This window comes from Microchirus variegatus (assembly GCF_963457635.1).
Source record: "Microchirus variegatus genome assembly, chromosome: 5".
Lineage (NCBI taxonomy): Eukaryota > Metazoa > Chordata > Actinopteri > Pleuronectiformes > Soleidae > Microchirus > Microchirus variegatus.
Window position 1 is genome coordinate 26,379,163 of NC_139806.1, and position 18,459 is coordinate 26,397,621.

The window sequence follows — 18,459 nt, forward strand, 5'->3', positions numbered from 1 at the left end:
GTGAGCGCGCAACGTGAGTGACAGGACAGTTGGTGTTGCATTCAGGGTACATGAACGTTTACAGTAAAAATCTGTTGTGTGAGGCGATTTCAGCTCAAAAGAGTGTGCAAGAATCCACCGTTAATCATTTTATTAGTATATTCAAGGTTAAATAGACAAAATAAACACAAGCATATACATCTATACATACACATACACATCCACAAATCACTTCTTAAAACTTATTTTTATAGATTGGCCTTCATGTGATGTCGTCTTTTTACTATCTTTTAATTTATTATCTTTTTATCTTAATTTCTTATCTCATTTCTTTTTCCTTGTATACACCATTAATTAGTTTACTATTTATTTTAATTATAGATTATGTGTACCAATTACGTTTATGTGTGTGTATGTATTTTTATGTCATGTAAAAGCACTTTGTAAACTGTTGTTTTTAAAGGTGCTATACAAATAAAGGTATTATTATTATAAAAGTGGACACATTTGGGGATTATACAAAAACTACACTATAATACAACAACAATACAACAAATTCAATATATTGACATGTTTGCTTTTAAAAAAATCTCAAACTAGACCTAAAACAAAGTGATGAAGTGTTTTTCTTATATTTAAACGTGTCCAGGAAACACTTCACTATTATGCTTATCTACGTTTATTTTCTTGATACAGTTTGTAAACAACCTTCCTTCAACAAACAGTATTTTCTGCATTTGTACATTGCAAAAGTAACCATTAAACCTCATTAGGAATTGCCCCGATGCTAAAGCTGTCGGGCAAACATGCTCGTGTGACCTGAGCTGCACACTCGCCACCGAAGTTCAACAATGACCAATGAATTTAATCACAACATGTAGATATATGTAAATCTCTGGCTGTGAAGCAATAAACAGGCACCAAACAAACCTCCAGGGAGTTTCCTCCTCCAGTGTTTCCTTAATATACGTATCACATTACTCGGGCAGTGGAAAATCAATATCAGTGGAACCAAAATCTCTGTGCCTCTCTGTTCATTGCTGTTTTTTTTTTCACTCGGTGCTGCTGCAGCTGAAGCTTCTCAATGAGCCTGAGGATATGTGTGTGTAAACGGGGCAGACGTTTGGATGTAACACCTGGATAACACCTGTAATCTGGAGCATTGATTTATTTCAGCTTGATGTCTCTCATTTGGCTGATGCTGTTGTTCTCGGGTAAGATTTTACTTTGTGAACGAGTGATTTGTGAGGGAGAAATGACCTGCAGGGTTTTTGTTCCAAAGATTTGTGTATTGTTATTATTATAAGTAGACGGTATATTTTTTTAGACTAACCATTTTCCTGTTTATGTCATAGAGTGGGTCAAATAGTCTTATTCAGTATAAGTCATCCAGTATCTTTATATTTCTTATTAGAGTTATACATAATCAAACTACTTATTTAAATCCAAATATATGCACAATACTGCATTTCCAATGCATAATATCTTTAATATCTGGCTGTGTGACATATACCCAGTATGTTTTTATCAGCAAGTGCACATTTCTTGCATTTCTTCCCTCCATCACTGCTCAAGTACAATACATATAACTGTATGTTTATTTTATTCATCTTTTTGTTTGTCTTTTAGCCCGTTTGTCCGAATGTGTGCCAGAGAAGCCAAAGAGGTCAGTGCTGAACCAGCTGACCAGGACCCTGCTGAGAAACTATGACTGCGGTGTCCGGCCTGTTCACAACTGGACCAGTGCTACCACAGTCTCCATAGACCTCATACTGCAGTCTGTCCTCGGAGTGGTGTGCCATTTAAAATCTAAAATGTTATCATATTTGCTGCACTGCACATATTTGACTGTTAAAACATGTTTTCTTTTCCCACAGGATGGAAAAACACAGAGTATGACAATGAGTATTTGGCACAGACAGGTAAAATTATTGTATATCTAAAAATTTACTTTTTTTTTTTTTTTTTAAATAATCCATTACAAAGAAATCATCAATTAAATCAACTATTAATTGATAAATTGAGAAAACAATTTTTTTTTTTATGTATACTTTTATTTAAGTGTGTGGTTTTTTTTTGTTTTTTTTTACATTTCAGTACTATTTTACAAAAATTATGATTTGACTTTCAGATCTGGACCGATGAGTTCCTGGTTTGGGATCCAGAGGAGTTTGATGGCATCACAGAAATCTCACTGTCATCAGATGCAATCTGGATTCCGGATGTTATCATCAGTGAACTGTAAGATTATAAGTAAATTGGACATAGTTAAGTGTGGTGTAAAGTCTCATTTATTATCAAAATCATTCATTTTAACCTTGTTACTGTTTCTTTCAGTCAGCGACATCAGTTCTTAACTCCAGTTAACCTTTAAAACAATACAACACTGATTAAAACAAGCCAAATTAAAGCAAAAATAAAGCAAAAACAAATCATAAGAAAATAAATATACTTTTCAAAATGATAAAATGTGCAGCCCTGAGATTTAAAATCCAAAACAAGACCACATTTTCTGTGAAACTGTGAAATAAGTTCCTATATTAGTTGATAATAACATATACTTCAGTAAATAATAGGAAACCAAGGGCAATCTGAAGGAAAACTACTACAACAAACAAAAGAAATCAGCCTTAAATAAAAGTAGTGTCAATTAATTGAATGTTGACTAAAATATATATATGTATATATATATATATATATATATATATATATAAATAATAAAATATGTGTAAAGAATAGCAAGTAAGAACTTGCCTCATGACTCTGATTTCACAAATGCTCTTTCCAAATACAACTTATTTGTATATTATAAATGTGTGAGTCTACACAAACTGAGCTTTAACACTTATGTTACGAGATAAAGGTGAGTGTGAAGGCAGAGGCTCAAATTCCCGCCCTGTTTTCCAAGTTTCACCTTACCTTCCCAGTGTATGTGTGTGTGTGTTCACAGTGTAGACGGAGGGAAATCTCCACCGATCCCGTATGTTTACGTCAACTCCTCCGGCTCAGTGAGGAACTATCGGCCCATGCAGGTGGTGCTGGCCTGCAGCCTTGAGATGTACGCGTTTCCCTTTGACAAGCAGAACTGCAGCCTCACCTTCCGCAGCTGGCTGCACTCAGGTCAGTTTTCATTTAAAGGTCCAATTATGTAACATTTATGGAGAGAAATGGAACATACTACCCATAAGTATGTATGCAGATAACTTGAAAATAACACTCTTTTGGTTTTCAGGCTTACAATAAGTATTTTAGGAAAGGCTCTTGCTTTACAGAGGAGGCCATCTTGTGCCTGAAGAGACAAAACTTGGCTTCAATCTGGTCAGTTTTCATTTAAAGGTCCAATCATGTAACATTTATGGACAGAAATAGAAAATAAGTATGTATGCAAATAACTTTAAAATAACACTCTTTTGGTTTTCAGGCTGAGAATAAGCATTTTATAAATATTTTAGGAAAGTCTCTTGCTTTATAGAAGCGGCCATCTTGTGCCTGAACAGACAAAACGACCAAACCATGCAGCTAATTGTACGAAGAAAAAACAATAAGGAGGAAGAGGAAGAGTACAGAGAGTATAGGGAAGAGGAACGAGAGTTGTGTCAAGAGTATTTACATCCTTTCTGGTTTGTGAAGGCCACCGTAGTTTCTTGATGCACTTGGGAAAGCGACGGTTTCACCATTGGAAGTCACTAATTCTTACATACTGGGCCTTTAAGTGGACGGGGATATTACTTAAAAGAGACCGAATAAAGCATGTTCAAGTCATAATACAATATGTATAAGGACAACTCATGTATTCCAAACAAAGCAAAATCAGAATAGAAGAGAAACATCTTACATGAACATCTCTTTCTGTCCTTTAATCTCTGCAGTTAATGAAATAGACCTCTCTCTGTGGAGGAGTGCGGAGGCCATCGCTAATGACAAGAGGGAGTTCATGAATGACGGGGAATGGGAGCTGCTGTCCATCCCTTCACGCTACTGGCAAATCCACCAAGACAACACTGGCTACGCACACATCCAGTTCAATGTACGGAACTTATCGCCTCATTGGTCGCATTTAGGGAACGGTGAAGGAACCAAGAGAGTTAAAAATAGTCACATCAAGTTAATCTTAATTTCCTGCAGAAAATGCAGTAGGGAATGCTAAGTAGCTTTGGCTTTGCAGACATCTGCACAATCTCCTTTATCACAGCAACCCGTGTGCTGATAGATGAGGACGGCGTGCATCTCTGCTCTTTGTCATGGCATAAAATTGCTCATTTGATCTCAGCATTGTCATAATTGAACAAAGGAAGCAGAAGGAGGGGAAGACATTTACTGTAAACACATTCAAACCAAGCCATATTGATTATTCAGGCCTTTAACTTGCTTAAAAAAAATGCTTGGAGGAGGCGCAGGTCCTCTATCAGTTAGGTCTCACTGGCAGAAGTGATCACTTATTCGCACATAAAGTTACCTCTACAAAATCATAAATAGTGATTATATTTTCAGCCGTGACACCTCTCCAATGAGTCATTGCCAGCAAGTGAGTCACTAAACTGTGATGGGCATGATTGCTCATTGGCGGCGAACTGTTGCCCTCTGTGGGTTACACCAGCCGCCCTAACTGGCCATGACCTTCATGGATCCGACTTGCGAGCTAATGCCAAATGATGAAGCTGCTGCTCTGTCTGGCAAGTAAAGAGACGGAGAGGGAAGGAGGGAGGGAGCGAGGGAAGAGCCGATAGACAGAGCAGGGTGAGCAACCATAATGAGGCTGTCTCAGTGGCTGCCTGATCAATGGACTTCTTGTTAGTCTTGAGGAAAATGGCCCCACAGCCGAGTGCAGGTGGAGAGCAGCGAGGGTTGCTCTTTATTCAGCTCAAAGACCAAACCCGGCTTGGTAACGTTGCACTGGGAGTTTAGACGACACATATAGACGATGCAAACATTTACATTTAGTTAGTCCAGGACACGAAACTCCACTGTTACAGAAACGACCCTATAACGACGAGAACGAAGATCATTCCTCTGTTCTTATTTGGTGTTCAGGTTTTGATCCGCCGGCGCCCCCTGCAGTACGTGGTGGGTCTCCTCATACCCAGTATCTTCCTCATGTTGGTGGACGTGATCAGCTTCTATCTGCCGCCGGACAGTGGCGTCCGCATCGCCTTTAAGATAAGCATACTGTTGGGCTACACCGTCTTCAGAGTGAACCTGACGGACGAACTGCCCTCCTCTGCGGTCACAACTCCTCTTATCGGTGGGTTTGCTTTATTTTCGAGCCACATTTGTTTTGGTGGACAAAATTAACTCAAGCTATTCAATCCCTCTTTGTTCGGCCTGTTGTTATTGCAACCATAAAAAAGCACCACATTCTAAAATTCATCATCGAAGCAGCTCTGCAACCCAGACTTCCCAGAAAGATAATAAGTGGTGGAGGACGCTTGGTCTGTCATTTCCTCATATTACATAAAATATCTTAGGCCCATTGTAAGATGCAAGTTAATTAAACATTAATAAAACCCTGACTTATCTGGCACAACAGCCAGAGAATTTCCTAATATTCAAATCAGACAATAGCTAAACTGGATTAAAGCTGGGGTAGGCAACAAGTATATTCTTTTCCACCCCATATTTTTGACAGAAATTCTTCAATAACCTTTCAGGATGATATAAATCAAGTGAGAGAACGACCATTATTCAACAACCTGAGTAGGAAACTCTTCAATAATCAATGTTATTTTTCTACCGCTGCTTTAAGACCAACATGCATCACCAACAATGCCTCACTCGTGCCGTTGTGTTCTCCAATCTCCGCTCAGGTGTGTTCTTCGTGGTGTGCATGGCCATGCTGATGCTCAGCCTGACCAAATCCATCCTGGTGGTGAAGCTGCTCCACCACAGTGAGAAGGAGGTCAGGGAAATGTCGGTGTCCGCCTGTCTGCTGGACAAGTACGGCTCAAGCGGTCACGACTTCAACGACAGCGCTGTGACGTCCGTCAAAACCCTTGAACACATCAACGCCAGCGATGGTAAGGTATAAGTCTAGTGTTCCATGCATATCTTTACATCTACCATGGTTACCCTCTTGTTGTTTGTCTCAACATGTGTTTTGCTAAAGAAAAACACATTTTCCTCGTGTTGATGTTCTTCTCATAGATTATGAGCTGGACTCCTCATTGGAGGGTGATTTGCTGTCCCTGACTGAGATCCAGGATGTTCCTTCTGGGCCGGAGTGGCTCCTCCAGGAGCTGATTTCTCTTCGCTTGGCTTTATCCGAGGAGGACAGTGAGTCTGCAGCTCAGGGTGATTGGCTGGCCCTGTGCTCAAAGCTCGACTGCTTGCTGTTCCGTCTCTACCTGTTGGTTCTGGCCGTGTACACTGGGACTCTGCTGCTGCTCTGGGCCACCTGGAGCTTTGCCTGAACTCATGCTCAAAGACTTCGTTGATTTTTACTGTACAGAACGAGCGTCTTGTGTGATGATGTTCCCGGATGCAGAATAAAATTAATAAATATAATGTATTTATATGTGCATATGCCCATCTTGTGTATTTGTCAGTAAATCATATTTTAATCTTAATTTTGACATGAATGTAGATACAGTTTCAACCACTAAACTGATAAATGACATTTTCAGTTGATTAAAGTAATTATTTTTAACAGTGGCAATTTGGATTTGAATTTACATTATTGTCCAGCTATCTAGCTATTAGCTAGCTAGATATTAAAGGTGCATTATGTAATAAATCTAAAGCAACTGGCCATAAAAATCCTCCTAATATGTCACAGAGACTCAGGAATAATGTTCATATAACAAACTGAACTCAACAACAACAACAGTACAGCCAAAATATTTGCGTTCATAAAAATATTTTGCAGACTGCGCATCACGTTTATGTTTTGAAATCATGTTTTGGCATGTGGCGCCATCTACCGCCGTCTACCAATCATTGCAGTCAGTAGAGTCTCAGCTGCCGAGCAACCACGGGTTGCCAGTTACGTCAGAAAACGAAACCTAAAAGACTTCGGTATTTTGAATTTGAAAGCAGTAACTGTTTTTGGCCACATTCTTACATATGGCACCTTTAACTTTAATAATCCCATAGCAAAAACTTGAGCAACACAGTACCAGATTAGGACAAAGAAGACATATTTAAATATATATATATAATTAAATAATAAAAAAGGCCAAAAATTTAAAATCACTGCTGAATCCTGTATATGTTGTGAGTACACAGTGTCATTTTGTTGGACCACGGTTCTCAAACTGTGGCACGTGTACCACCGGTGGTACGCAAGCGTCCTCCGGTGGTACTTGGAGGGAAATCAGAAATACTGTTGTACTGTATATACCAGGGTATGTGATGAAACAAATAATTAAATGATAATAATGAGAGTCACCTTATTTCTTGCTCCATCTTCATCTAATTTCACTATACCAGTGAGGAAGAGGAGGAGGATGAGAACATTATCTTATTGGGACTAAAATGTATTTTAATGTTGGTAATGTTGCATATTTTTCTCAGGTGGTACTTGGTATAAAAAGTTTGAGAACCACTGTTCCAGACCCTGACTGATGATTTTGGAGATAACCTTTTATAGTATGCTAATTTGGTGATGCAGACAAAAGAAAAATAGGCAAAAGTTCAAACTGTCTGAAACTCAAAATATTCAGTTTACAATGTTACACTGCAACATCACTGTTCACAGCCACATTATGATATCAGATTTGTTATCTTGTTTTCCCGACAGCGCAGATTTACGCTCAGATTATGTTATAATGAGGCAGCTCCCTGGAGAAACCCCCCACAGTGCCAGCGTGATGTTATAAAATACTGTGTTCATACTTTAATCTCCATCCTGCAGCCACAAAATAGATCAATACAGCCCATTCAGAGCTCAGCTGCTGTGTCTCTGCTCCCCGGTGGTTTCTTAATACTCGTGATAAGAATATCAAAAGTGCGTCACAGAAAACTCACTGGTGGAAAGATCCATATTAATGCAATTGTCACAGTAATTGCGAGCCTCTTCTTCCAGTGGATCTGGTTACGTGATGTTATGCAATTGAGCTGTGGATAAATGTTAAGTAAGTGTCTTGTTACTGTCTTTATTGCCTTTTTCTTTCTGAAAATGTGCCCGTTTAGAGAGTCTGTTGTGAAGCAGCATGTATTTGTGTTTGTGGAATAATCTAATGCACCGATTAGCTGTGAGCCAAACACACTAATAATTACAAAACACTGCATTGTGCAGCTTGACAAAAAAAAAAGTTTTACAAATGGCTGTGAATTCTGAGTTTTACCTGCGTTTAAACTTTCCCTTTGAGCTGCATATGATGATCGTGTCATGAAGATAAAACATGACTAAATCAAAATAAAAGCCTCAGAATATTTTATTTTTTATTTTTAGAGCAACAGTGAGAAGTCTAAATTCATTATTTCTATTTCAATTACTGATGAAATAAATGTTATACTAATAAAAATATTGAGGCCTTGTATTAAGACTGTATTAAATTGCATTAAACATTTCCATCCATTTGGATTTAAGATAACTAATACATTGAATGTATTTTTTTTTTAGACAAACGTGAAAGAAACTGATATGAGATTTATGTAAAATTACCAATAAATCAAATGTGAATATATTTTTTTAGAAAACAAATGAAAAAAGGGGCAAAACTTCGAGAATAAAGTTAACATTCTTCTATAATATACATTACCAAGGACAATTGCAATAAATTCATTTAACTGATTAAATTGGTTTGTTTTCACAAGTAACAGATATATAATGATTATCAGGAATTAGATTTAATCCAATATGAAAACGTGATTATTTAAATAAAATTAAATGGATGTGAAATATTTGTGCAGGTAGAATTTCTGAATGTTTTTAATAGCTCAGACTGTTAAGTTCTTGCATCTTAACAGACAATTACCCAAACATACCAAGCAGATCTTTAAGTATTAATCAAATAATTACTCAGAGATGATTTATAGAGTCCTATAGCTTCATTCTGCCAGTCTATCAGCTCCATTTATCTGTGATCGTGTTGCTCTACTGAACATGGACGAGTGACGTCAGAGCAGATTGGTTGCACCCTAATGGGCTGAGAGACACTAACAAGGTTTTGATGGTGGACGCCGGCGTGAATTGATGGATATAGTGGAGAGCGATGGAGCATAACGGTGTCAGGCGTCCTGAGGCCCCACATCAGAGCAGCAGGAGCGGGGAACGCACGTGAACTGGAATCATGAGACTCTCGCCGGGATGGACCACACTGCTCTTCCTGCTGATTCAAGGAGCTTCACGAGCGTGCACAGGTACGCACACACACTTCTGTCCTTTATATGCTTTCAATTCTGTTTTTGTCAATCCTACAACAACAAGCTTACATTCTTTAATGTATTATTATATTATCAGGGACAGACATGATGATGATGCACTTATGAAACTAAATGAACTAAAATGTTTTTTGTTTTAAATGAATTGTGCAACAAAAAACTGAATAAACAGGGTATAAAATGTCTTATATGAGTGTGCATTTGTTTAGAGATTTAGAGATACTTTTAAGAAGTAGGTGTTCTCGAGCAATTGAATTTTACAAAATTGCATATACTTTACTTCACTTAATAATTTTAAAACATGACAACAAATTGCTTATTTTCAATGTAAGTGTTGATTCAAGTGGATTTTTTACTGGGCTTTTGTGGACTTTTATTTTGGTGAGCAAAGCTTTATATTTCATTCTTTGTTATATATAAATGTAATTTGCATGGTATGGCTTTTTTGTCTTTAAGTTAAATCATTTTAAACACTAATTTATTGTATTTTATACACACACACACACACACACACACACACACACACACACATACATACACATATATACACACATATACATACACACACAGTAAAAAAGATAAATGTAGAATTGTGAAACCTCCAGCTAAGCGCCTTGGCAGCAGCACAGGACGATTCGCCAACGCCACACTCGTGCGTCTGTCGGAGTTTCTGAGTACGGGTTATAAGAAAGGAGTGAGACCAGTGAAAGACTGGAGGACGTCCACGATAGTCGCCATAGACCTCATGGTTTACTCCATTCTGAATGTGGTGAGTCCAGTCCACAGCCAGGATCATTTTTCACATTTTTTTTTTTTTATTTTCTCCATCATTCACTCTGCAATGCCAGGCCCCATATAATGATTTTTTCTTGTATTTCACGACAGGATGAGAAGAACCAGGTTTTGACAACATACGTGTGGTACAGACAAGTAAGACTAATGTATTTTTAAAGCCAAAAACATGGACTGTTTAGATTGTTGGGTAAAAGAAGCCATGGGGTCTGGAAAACAAAATCTCTGGGAGTCACAATCTCTGTTTAACTTTCTTAGAGAAAGTTCAGAAAAACAAACAAAAACACCAAGATTAGTTTCCATTTGACAAGAAACTATGATAAAATATATAAATAAGGAACCCACAGTCCCAAAAATAAGAGGTAAAACTGTAACAAAACGAAACATTCCAGGTAAAACAATGGACAGTAAATTTGTGGAATTATACATATTATCACATATTTAAAAAATAAATGGTAATTGTCATTATTATAAGAGTTTTGAGAAGTTTTAAGATACTAAGAATCATATTTTTCACATCACAAAACATGAAAGAGAAGATCTCAACAACAACCTTCAGTCAAATCAGTTTAAAAAAATCTAAATGCATAAATTGTATATTCTATAAAGCAATGCAATTAAAAACAAACACTTACCTCTCATAACCCTGATTGGTGGAGAAGAACAAGTTTCCTCCATTTTGGACACAGACGATCAAATCTGGAACCTGGGATTAGAGACAAAAGGGTTAGGATTATATGTCTGTATCAAATCTTGAGTTGTCAGTTTCTGTCTGCACAGTTTATAGGCCTTATTTTTGTAAAAAAAAAAAAAAAAAATCATATTCTGTGTGATTTTGCTGCTTCTGTTGTTGAATAATGTCAGTCGTGGACAGATGAATTCCTGGTCTGGAACCCTGAAGACTTTGATGAAGTCACACAAGTGTCTTTACCCACGGCGAACGTGTGGGTGCCCGACATCCTCATCAATGAGTTGTAAGAAGCATTTTTTCTTTCCTCCTCATGGACGGTTTCTGTTCTCGTCTGAAAACACACCTTCTGTCTTCTTCTGTCTCTGAATGTTCAGCGTGGACGTGGGGAAATCTCCCGACATCCCTTACGTCTACGTGACTCAAGACGGACTGGTGCGTAACTACAAGCCCATCCAGGTGGTGACGGCGTGCACGCTCAACATCTACAATTTCCCCTTCGATGTGCAGAAATGTAGCCTCACATTCCAGAGCTGGCTCCACACCAGTAAGACATTCTTCTCTCTCTGAACCTTCAATTATTGAACATACAGTACTTTCATCATTTGTTTTAAAGAAATATTGCATAAATCTATCTTCTATCTACATGTTATCTCCACATCAAATTAGACCACAGGTAATTATCACCATTTCTGTAATGGTATTACACATGTATGTAGAAGCTCTTTTGGGGTTAGTTTCAAATTTACTATTCTACAATAAACTATTTATTGATTAAAATGTCAGATTATAGTCATTTACTTGCATTCCTGAACAGAAAAAGTTGTTTTAGTGGTTTAATGCTTAATTAATTGCTGACTTCTCAGAGAATGTGGGTGTAAAAAGGTGAATTTAGTTTGTCATTTGCCAAATAAATAACAAAAACCTTTTGTTTTAAAGTTTTTGAAAGTTTTCTAAAATATATTTTATTATATTATTATAGATTTTATGATAGGTGGTGTAATAACGTTGTATAAGAGCCACCTTAAACTGGAATAATAATTCAGTGGAAGCTTGACCTTCAACACTTTGTACAGATTTGTATGAATCTGTCCTCCTGTTCCATCCATCCATCATGGTAGTTAGAGGGTAACAACTTCCTTCCAAATGTGTGTTCGATCCGCAGTCGACGACATCAACATCACACTGATGCGAAGCCCCGAGGAGCTCCGGGAGGACAAGAGCGTCTTCATGAACCAGGGAGAGTGGGAGCTGCTTCACATCCTGTCCACCTACAAGAGCTTCAGCGTGGACGGAGACGACTACTACGCCGAGATGAAGTTCCACGTGAGTGCATTCAGTTACGAGACTAAGAGTTGCTTTCTACTTCTATTTAGTTCTGGCTATTTTTTACGACACTTTAAAAAATCATTATTAATGAATTTTTCGTTTAATCAATATATTCAATTGTAATGTTTTAACCAACCACTAACTAACCAACTATCTGAACAAATGATGGAAGAATAAATTAACTAATAAATGAATAAGCCAATGCACAAAAAAACAACGAATAAATGAACAAACATACACAAATTAATGATGACAAGAACGATGTGATGGACAACTAACGAATGAAGGATTGAATAACAAACATGTGAGCGAATGAACAAAAGAACAGTGGAATAAACCGACCGATGGACAAATGAAGGAATGGCTAAATTAATGAAAAAACAAATGAGTGAATGGATAAATTAATGAATGAGCAAACTAATTCATGAAAGGACACACAAACAAATAAACAAAAGACGAAAAGCGAATAAGTGAACAAACTAATGAAGGATTGAGCAACAAACGTATGATCAAACAAACTAATGAATGAATTATTGAGCGAATGAACCAAAGAGCGATTGAATGAACAAACATAAGAACAAATGAATGGAATTAACGAAGGGAAAATTACGCTTTTGCTGTCTTCGTTGGACTAATAATTGAAGAAGTGACCTTTTGACCTAAATCGAACTGAACATTACCCAGGTGGTGATCCGACGACGGCCGCTGTTCTACACCGTGAACCTGCTCATGCCCAGCATCTTCCTGATGGTGATGGACATCGTCGGTTTCTATCTGCCACCGGACAGTGGAGAGAGGGTTTCCTTCAAGATCACGTTACTGCTGGGCTACTCCGTCTTCCTCATCATCGTCTCAGACACTCTGCCCGCCACTGCTATAGGAACCCCGCTGATAGGTGACCGGGATCTAAATGTCTGTTTGTGACTTTCAAACTATTCAATTTCAGCTCTGATCTCCTATGATAGTTTTGAAGAAATGAGTGAACTCCCTGCTGATCTATAAAACACACTGAGACAGATCTGCTCTTACCTGCCTTGTAGGCGTGTACTTCGTGGTGTGCATGGCGCTCCTGGTGATCAGCCTGACAGAAACCGTGCTGATTGTGCGCCTGGTCCACAAGCAGGACCTGCAGCCTCCCGTTCCTCACTGGGTGAAGTACCTGGTGCTGGAGAGAGCTCCGGTCCTGTTCTGCATCCACAGGAAGCACCGCCTCTGCTCCAGACTGTCGTCCCACACCTCGGACCTGGAGACCTACAAGGAGAACAACTATGGAACTGGTAAGGTACAGGTGAAAGCATGTAGAGCAGTCCAGAATCCTGCTCCATGTTATACAGGTTTCCCTGCTCTGACACACCTGAGTCAAACAAATAGGTCGTTATCAGGCTGCTGCAGTTTGCTGATGAGCTGACCATTTGAATCAGGTGTGCTGGAAACCCTGTGTGGTTCCACCATGGATGAGGTATAGTTGGGTTAAAGGTCCAGTGTGTAAGATTTAGCGACATCGATTGGTGTGACCAGACTCCACCCATTCCATCCAAAGTCACATAAGAGAGCTTCGGTTGCCTTCGTGGACCAAAAAGCATGTAAACACTCCACATTTTCCATTACTTTTTCCTGGGTGTCTGCTCGTCGTAAGTAAAAAGAAAATGGTTGACAAACCAACCAGGACTCCATTCTGTAACAACTAAATAAATAAAGTAGTGCTGCGCACATTACGCACATTAGCATGTTTCCATGGCGAATGACCAGAAAAACATGTTTGTGTGTGACGTCATGTTTACGTGACGATTATTAAAATGAATCTCTAAAGTAATGCTAAACTTTAAAAACAGACGCTCCAGGTCAATTGTAGGCATGCTAACAGCGCTAAAGGAGCTAACGGAGCTAGCTGGTAAACTGAGCCTGGACTCCGGTGCCGTGGCACGTAAACATGACGTCACTTGCGTCTTTTTTTTCATGGAAACGCGCCATGTGTTAATGTGCGTTAGCTAGCGGTTAACAGCGTTAACGTGCCAAGCACTACAATAAAGATAATTCAAATGAAAGGTAAATTGTCTTGATATAACTTGATAACTTTAGTTTGAATTAACTTAACTTAGCCATATTTTAAAGGTGCCATATGTAAGAATGTGGCCAAAAACAGTTACTACATTCAATTTTAAAATACAGAGGGTTAGGTCTTTTAGGTTTTGTTTTCTGACGTAACTGGCAACCCGTGGTTGCTTGGCAGCTGAGACTCTACTGACTGCAATGATTGGTAGATGGCGGTAGGTGGCGCCACATGCCAAAACATGATTTCAAAACATAAACATGATTTGCAGTCTGCAAAATATATTTTTTAATGCAAATATTTTGACTGTACTGTTGTTTTTGTTGAGTTCAGTTTGTTATATGAACATTATTCCTGAGTCTCTGTGACATATAAGAAGGATTTTATGGCCAGTTGCTTTAGATTTATTACATAATGCACCTTTAATATCTAGCTAGCTAATAGCTAGATAGCTGGAGAATAATGTAAATCCAAATCCAAATTGCCACTGTTAAAAAAAGGGACACTGTGTAGTATTTATGGGTTTGTATGGCCCAAAATCCACTTTTGTATACATATCATGTGCTCCTGCATTGTCTAGTCACTGTATAATATTCTTTGTTTCATTTTCGTAGTGTTTCAAAAAGTCATGTAAAATAACATGGTCGCGGGCCGCTACTGCATTGCTACGACGCCATGTTTCTACGGGAGCCTGTAAGGACAAACGCGAGAGAACAAATCAAGCGTCGCTTTACTTGTAGCGGAAGTCCCGCCTCCACTCTCTCCGCTTCGTCTGCTACGGCCGCGGTAGCTCGCCCTCTCCCCACGAACCTCATCTGCTGACACGGAGAAAGACGACAAGGACGACATTTGACCAGCTGAGGATACCGTATCGCTCAGGGAAGGGAGGGGGTGAGCAGAGGAGCAGTTGTTGTAAATTTCAGCCTCTCCTCTAGATGGCACTATAAACTACTTACTTCACCTTTAAATAATGCACCTTTAATTTAATCTGATTATACATGTGTATAAACATACTTATGGCTAATCAATTCAATTTCTGTTCAAAAAAGGCCTTCCTAAATGTTACACACTGATCCTTTAAGCCACTTTCCTTTTCTGGTGGAAGTAATACTTGACCACCACATAAATACAACCTTTCAAAGTGAAATATTCCCCCACAGCGCGGTGCACACACCACCACCACCACACCTGCGAGGTCGGTCAAAGGCTGAGCCAGCACGACAGAGAAGGCGGCCTGCGTGGCCTCGGCCTGCCGCCCTCCAGAGACCCCACGCCGCCCGTCATGGACAACATCCTGCACGAGGTGACGGCCATACGTCACTTCCTGGAGAAGAGGGACAGGTGCCGGGAAGTGGCCAAAGAGTGGCTGCAGGTGGGCTACGTGCTGGACGTGCTGCTCTTCAGGGTCTATCTGGTGGCCGTGGTGGCGTACAGCATCACGCTGGGCACACTGTGGTCAGTGTGGCAGGTCGCCTGAGTGTTCCAGCACACAACCGGTGTGGATACAAGCTCAGCGGAGCGTGGAATTAAAAAGGCGAGACTTAGCAGCTCTAAGCCCCCGTGGCTCAGTGGAGACAGGGGAGGCTCTCGTAAAGCAGTGGAACAGTGAAATGGTTCCTGTACTTGAGGCACTATATCCCTGCAAGCACTATTATTCTTATCATCCATTTACTATGTTCCTTTTTTACCCATCACAGATGCTTTGAGGGTCCAGCCCAAAGCAGCCAAGTAAACCTATATGACATCCCCCACACACTTACACTGTAAAAATATCAAACTGATTCATCATACATAAAACAAATCACATCATTTGGTAAGTGCAAACAATTCTGGGAAATAAACATAGATTTATGCTCATTCCAGGCCTCCTCATGGCTCAGTTTCAATAGTTTTCAATGTTCATTTATTTAAATTCATCAGTACTTTTAAGCACTGGAGGTACAGATAAGGATAATCCACAGGCTGGTGTGTGGCAGATTATCTGTATACAAAATATCCAACCGCAATGTACTGTAAATATTTAAAATATGCATTAACAATACAAAGAAATAAACATTTTATATCAGCAAGCTATAAACTGCATAAATTGCAATGTAATTGGTCACATTTATTTATTAAACGTGTGTCACATGATATAGTAAATTACCTTTTCAACAGCTCTTTGGATAATATAATGTCGTTTTTGGATAATATTTAAAGTACTATACTGTATTAATCGTTTTGCTGTGTTTATTTTATACTTTTCTTTATTCTGTAAATCCTTAAATAAACTGTAAACTCGTCGTATCAGCGACTCCTTTCACCTGTACTTTTATTATTATTATTATTATTATTTTATTCACTGCAGACTACACATGTACAGCACTGCTTTATTTATTCCTGCTCATGCAGTTCAGCACAGCGGCCAGAGGAGGGCACCATGTACAATGGCATCAATTTGAGGACAAAGCCTTTACACTTTCAAATAATGTTTTCTGTCCTGCAATAATGCCTGTGTGAAACCTGTGATATTTAATTATATTTTAATGTGTTTTATTGTCAATATCAGTGTTACATCAATTACCGCTATTCCAGCATACTATTATACTATGAATAGCTTGTTATACTTTGAGATTTTTCATCTCATTGTGTTTTTTTCCTGGTTAAATAAAGGTCAAATAATAATAATCATTCAATAGTTATTTCAGGGAGTGTAGAATAAACAAATTAGGATCAGGTTACTTCATAAAAACAGAAATAACACCCAAAAAAAACCTAGAAATACACCGGTTTAATGCTGCTGTGACTTAAAAGTACTCAAAATTGTACTGCAATCAGATTAAATGAAGTAGGAATTGCATCCCGTCCTTCTAACACACGCAGGATAGTATTTTATCCTCAATTAATGTGTCACAGATCATGATCATTTTCTTGCAGAAGAGGATTAGGGCCACATGTTTTTCACACATTTTTTTTAGAAACCAAAACTAAAAACATGTATAAAGGAGCCAGAATTGTGAGATTTAAGCCTGATGTAAAGCCTCAAACTTTGAGGATGAGGACTCTGACAGTGGAACTCTATCAAGAATCCAGCCTTTAACACATTATGTTGGACAAAGACACACAAAAGGCTCCCCCTCACTGTTCCCATCACCATCCTGACAAACCAAACCGCTGCCCCTTCCTTCCTAAAAACCCCAAAAATAAGATCAAAGTCGACAGCGACAAAAAACCCTTTTCTTTCACCGTCTCATTTCCTGTTTTTTGTTTTCTGCCAAAACCTTGAAAAAAAGGGAACCATAAATAAATAAATCAGCTGGAATGTGTTTAATACCGAGCAGCGGACAGTGGAAAGTGGAGAGTGGCCTCATTAGTTTCTAATATAGTGAAGTCCAGATCTGATGGCGTGGATCAGCGACAGGAAATGAGCAGACGCTGGACGGACTGGAGACACTTTTTTTTTTGATGTGATTTTTGTTTATTTGCTGGAAGAGCAGACAGCGCCGGGGTCTTGTCTGGGCTTTATTGAGGGTGAAATGACAGCATCCATGCAGAGCTGATTATGGAGATTTATTACTGACTGGTCTGATGAATTTTTAAACTCCGGCACATTAAAGGGCCACGTCAGGGATTTTAGTACATCAAATCAAAATACATGCAACATGACATTCAAGCGTTCATTTTTCTTTTTCCTCCCCACCCCCTGATGTAATTCTCCTTTCATTTCCTCTCAAAAGTAATGAGTTCTCCCCGAGTAAAAGCCTTGGAAATCATGTTTCGGATTCAAAAAGTCTGGCCCTTTTCCCCTGGATTTTTTTTTTGATGATGATGATGATGATGATGATTAGCTGGTGGCGAAAAAAGGAAAAGTCATGAAAGACTTTGGACTTCGATTGTGAGGTTGATGGATATATTGGCTATGTCTGAATATTGATATTATTATTGGCTCACGGGATTAATCAATCTTATTCCACATAATTATTCTTCTACTTCTTCTTATAATAATAATAATAACACTATTTTAAACATTTAATTAAGCCAAATCAAGCCACACATCATTAATGCTGTCATATGTCATGAAACATGTCACTTCAACCAATAAATGAATGAATATATCATTTTAAAAAAAGTATTGTATTTCGAGCAGGGGTCTCAAACACGCGGCCTGAGGGCCACATGTGGCCCCCCAGTCGATGTACTGCGGCCCTACATGTATTTTAAAATGATAATGAAAACTGGCCCAAACTGAACAACAATAATACATAAGGTTATATTTGAATCATATTTCATCATTTAAAAGCTTGTCTAGTGTTTTAATTAG

General features: G+C 38.6%; 2 protein-coding genes across 2 annotated transcripts; both read left to right on the forward strand.

Annotated features, from left to right (window-relative positions):
- Nucleotides 1–1,083: 1,083 nt before the first annotated feature.
- Nucleotides 1,084–6,386, forward strand: htr3b (5-hydroxytryptamine (serotonin) receptor 3B; the record flags this gene model as incomplete). The annotated part of the gene is made up of 9 exons (XM_083889375.1): nucleotides 1,084–1,193; nucleotides 1,609–1,772; nucleotides 1,857–1,901; nucleotides 2,111–2,220; nucleotides 2,930–3,099; nucleotides 3,849–4,006; nucleotides 5,011–5,221; nucleotides 5,784–5,993; nucleotides 6,121–6,386. Exons 1-9 carry the CDS (start codon nucleotides 1,160–1,162, stop codon nucleotides 6,384–6,386), a joined length of 1,368 nt encoding a protein of 455 aa, XP_083745501.1. The 5' UTR covers nucleotides 1,084–1,159.
- Nucleotides 6,387–9,209: 2,823 nt separating this feature from the next.
- htr3a (5-hydroxytryptamine (serotonin) receptor 3A) lies at nucleotides 9,210–15,636 on the forward strand (the record flags this gene model as incomplete). Its single annotated transcript, XM_083889055.1, has 9 exons — nucleotides 9,210–9,279; nucleotides 9,906–10,069; nucleotides 10,186–10,230; nucleotides 10,957–11,066; nucleotides 11,158–11,327; nucleotides 11,946–12,106; nucleotides 12,794–13,004; nucleotides 13,150–13,386; nucleotides 15,320–15,636. 9 exons carry the CDS (start codon nucleotides 9,210–9,212, stop codon nucleotides 15,634–15,636), a joined length of 1,485 nt encoding a protein of 494 aa, XP_083745181.1.
- Nucleotides 15,637–18,459: the final 2,823 nt, after the last annotated feature.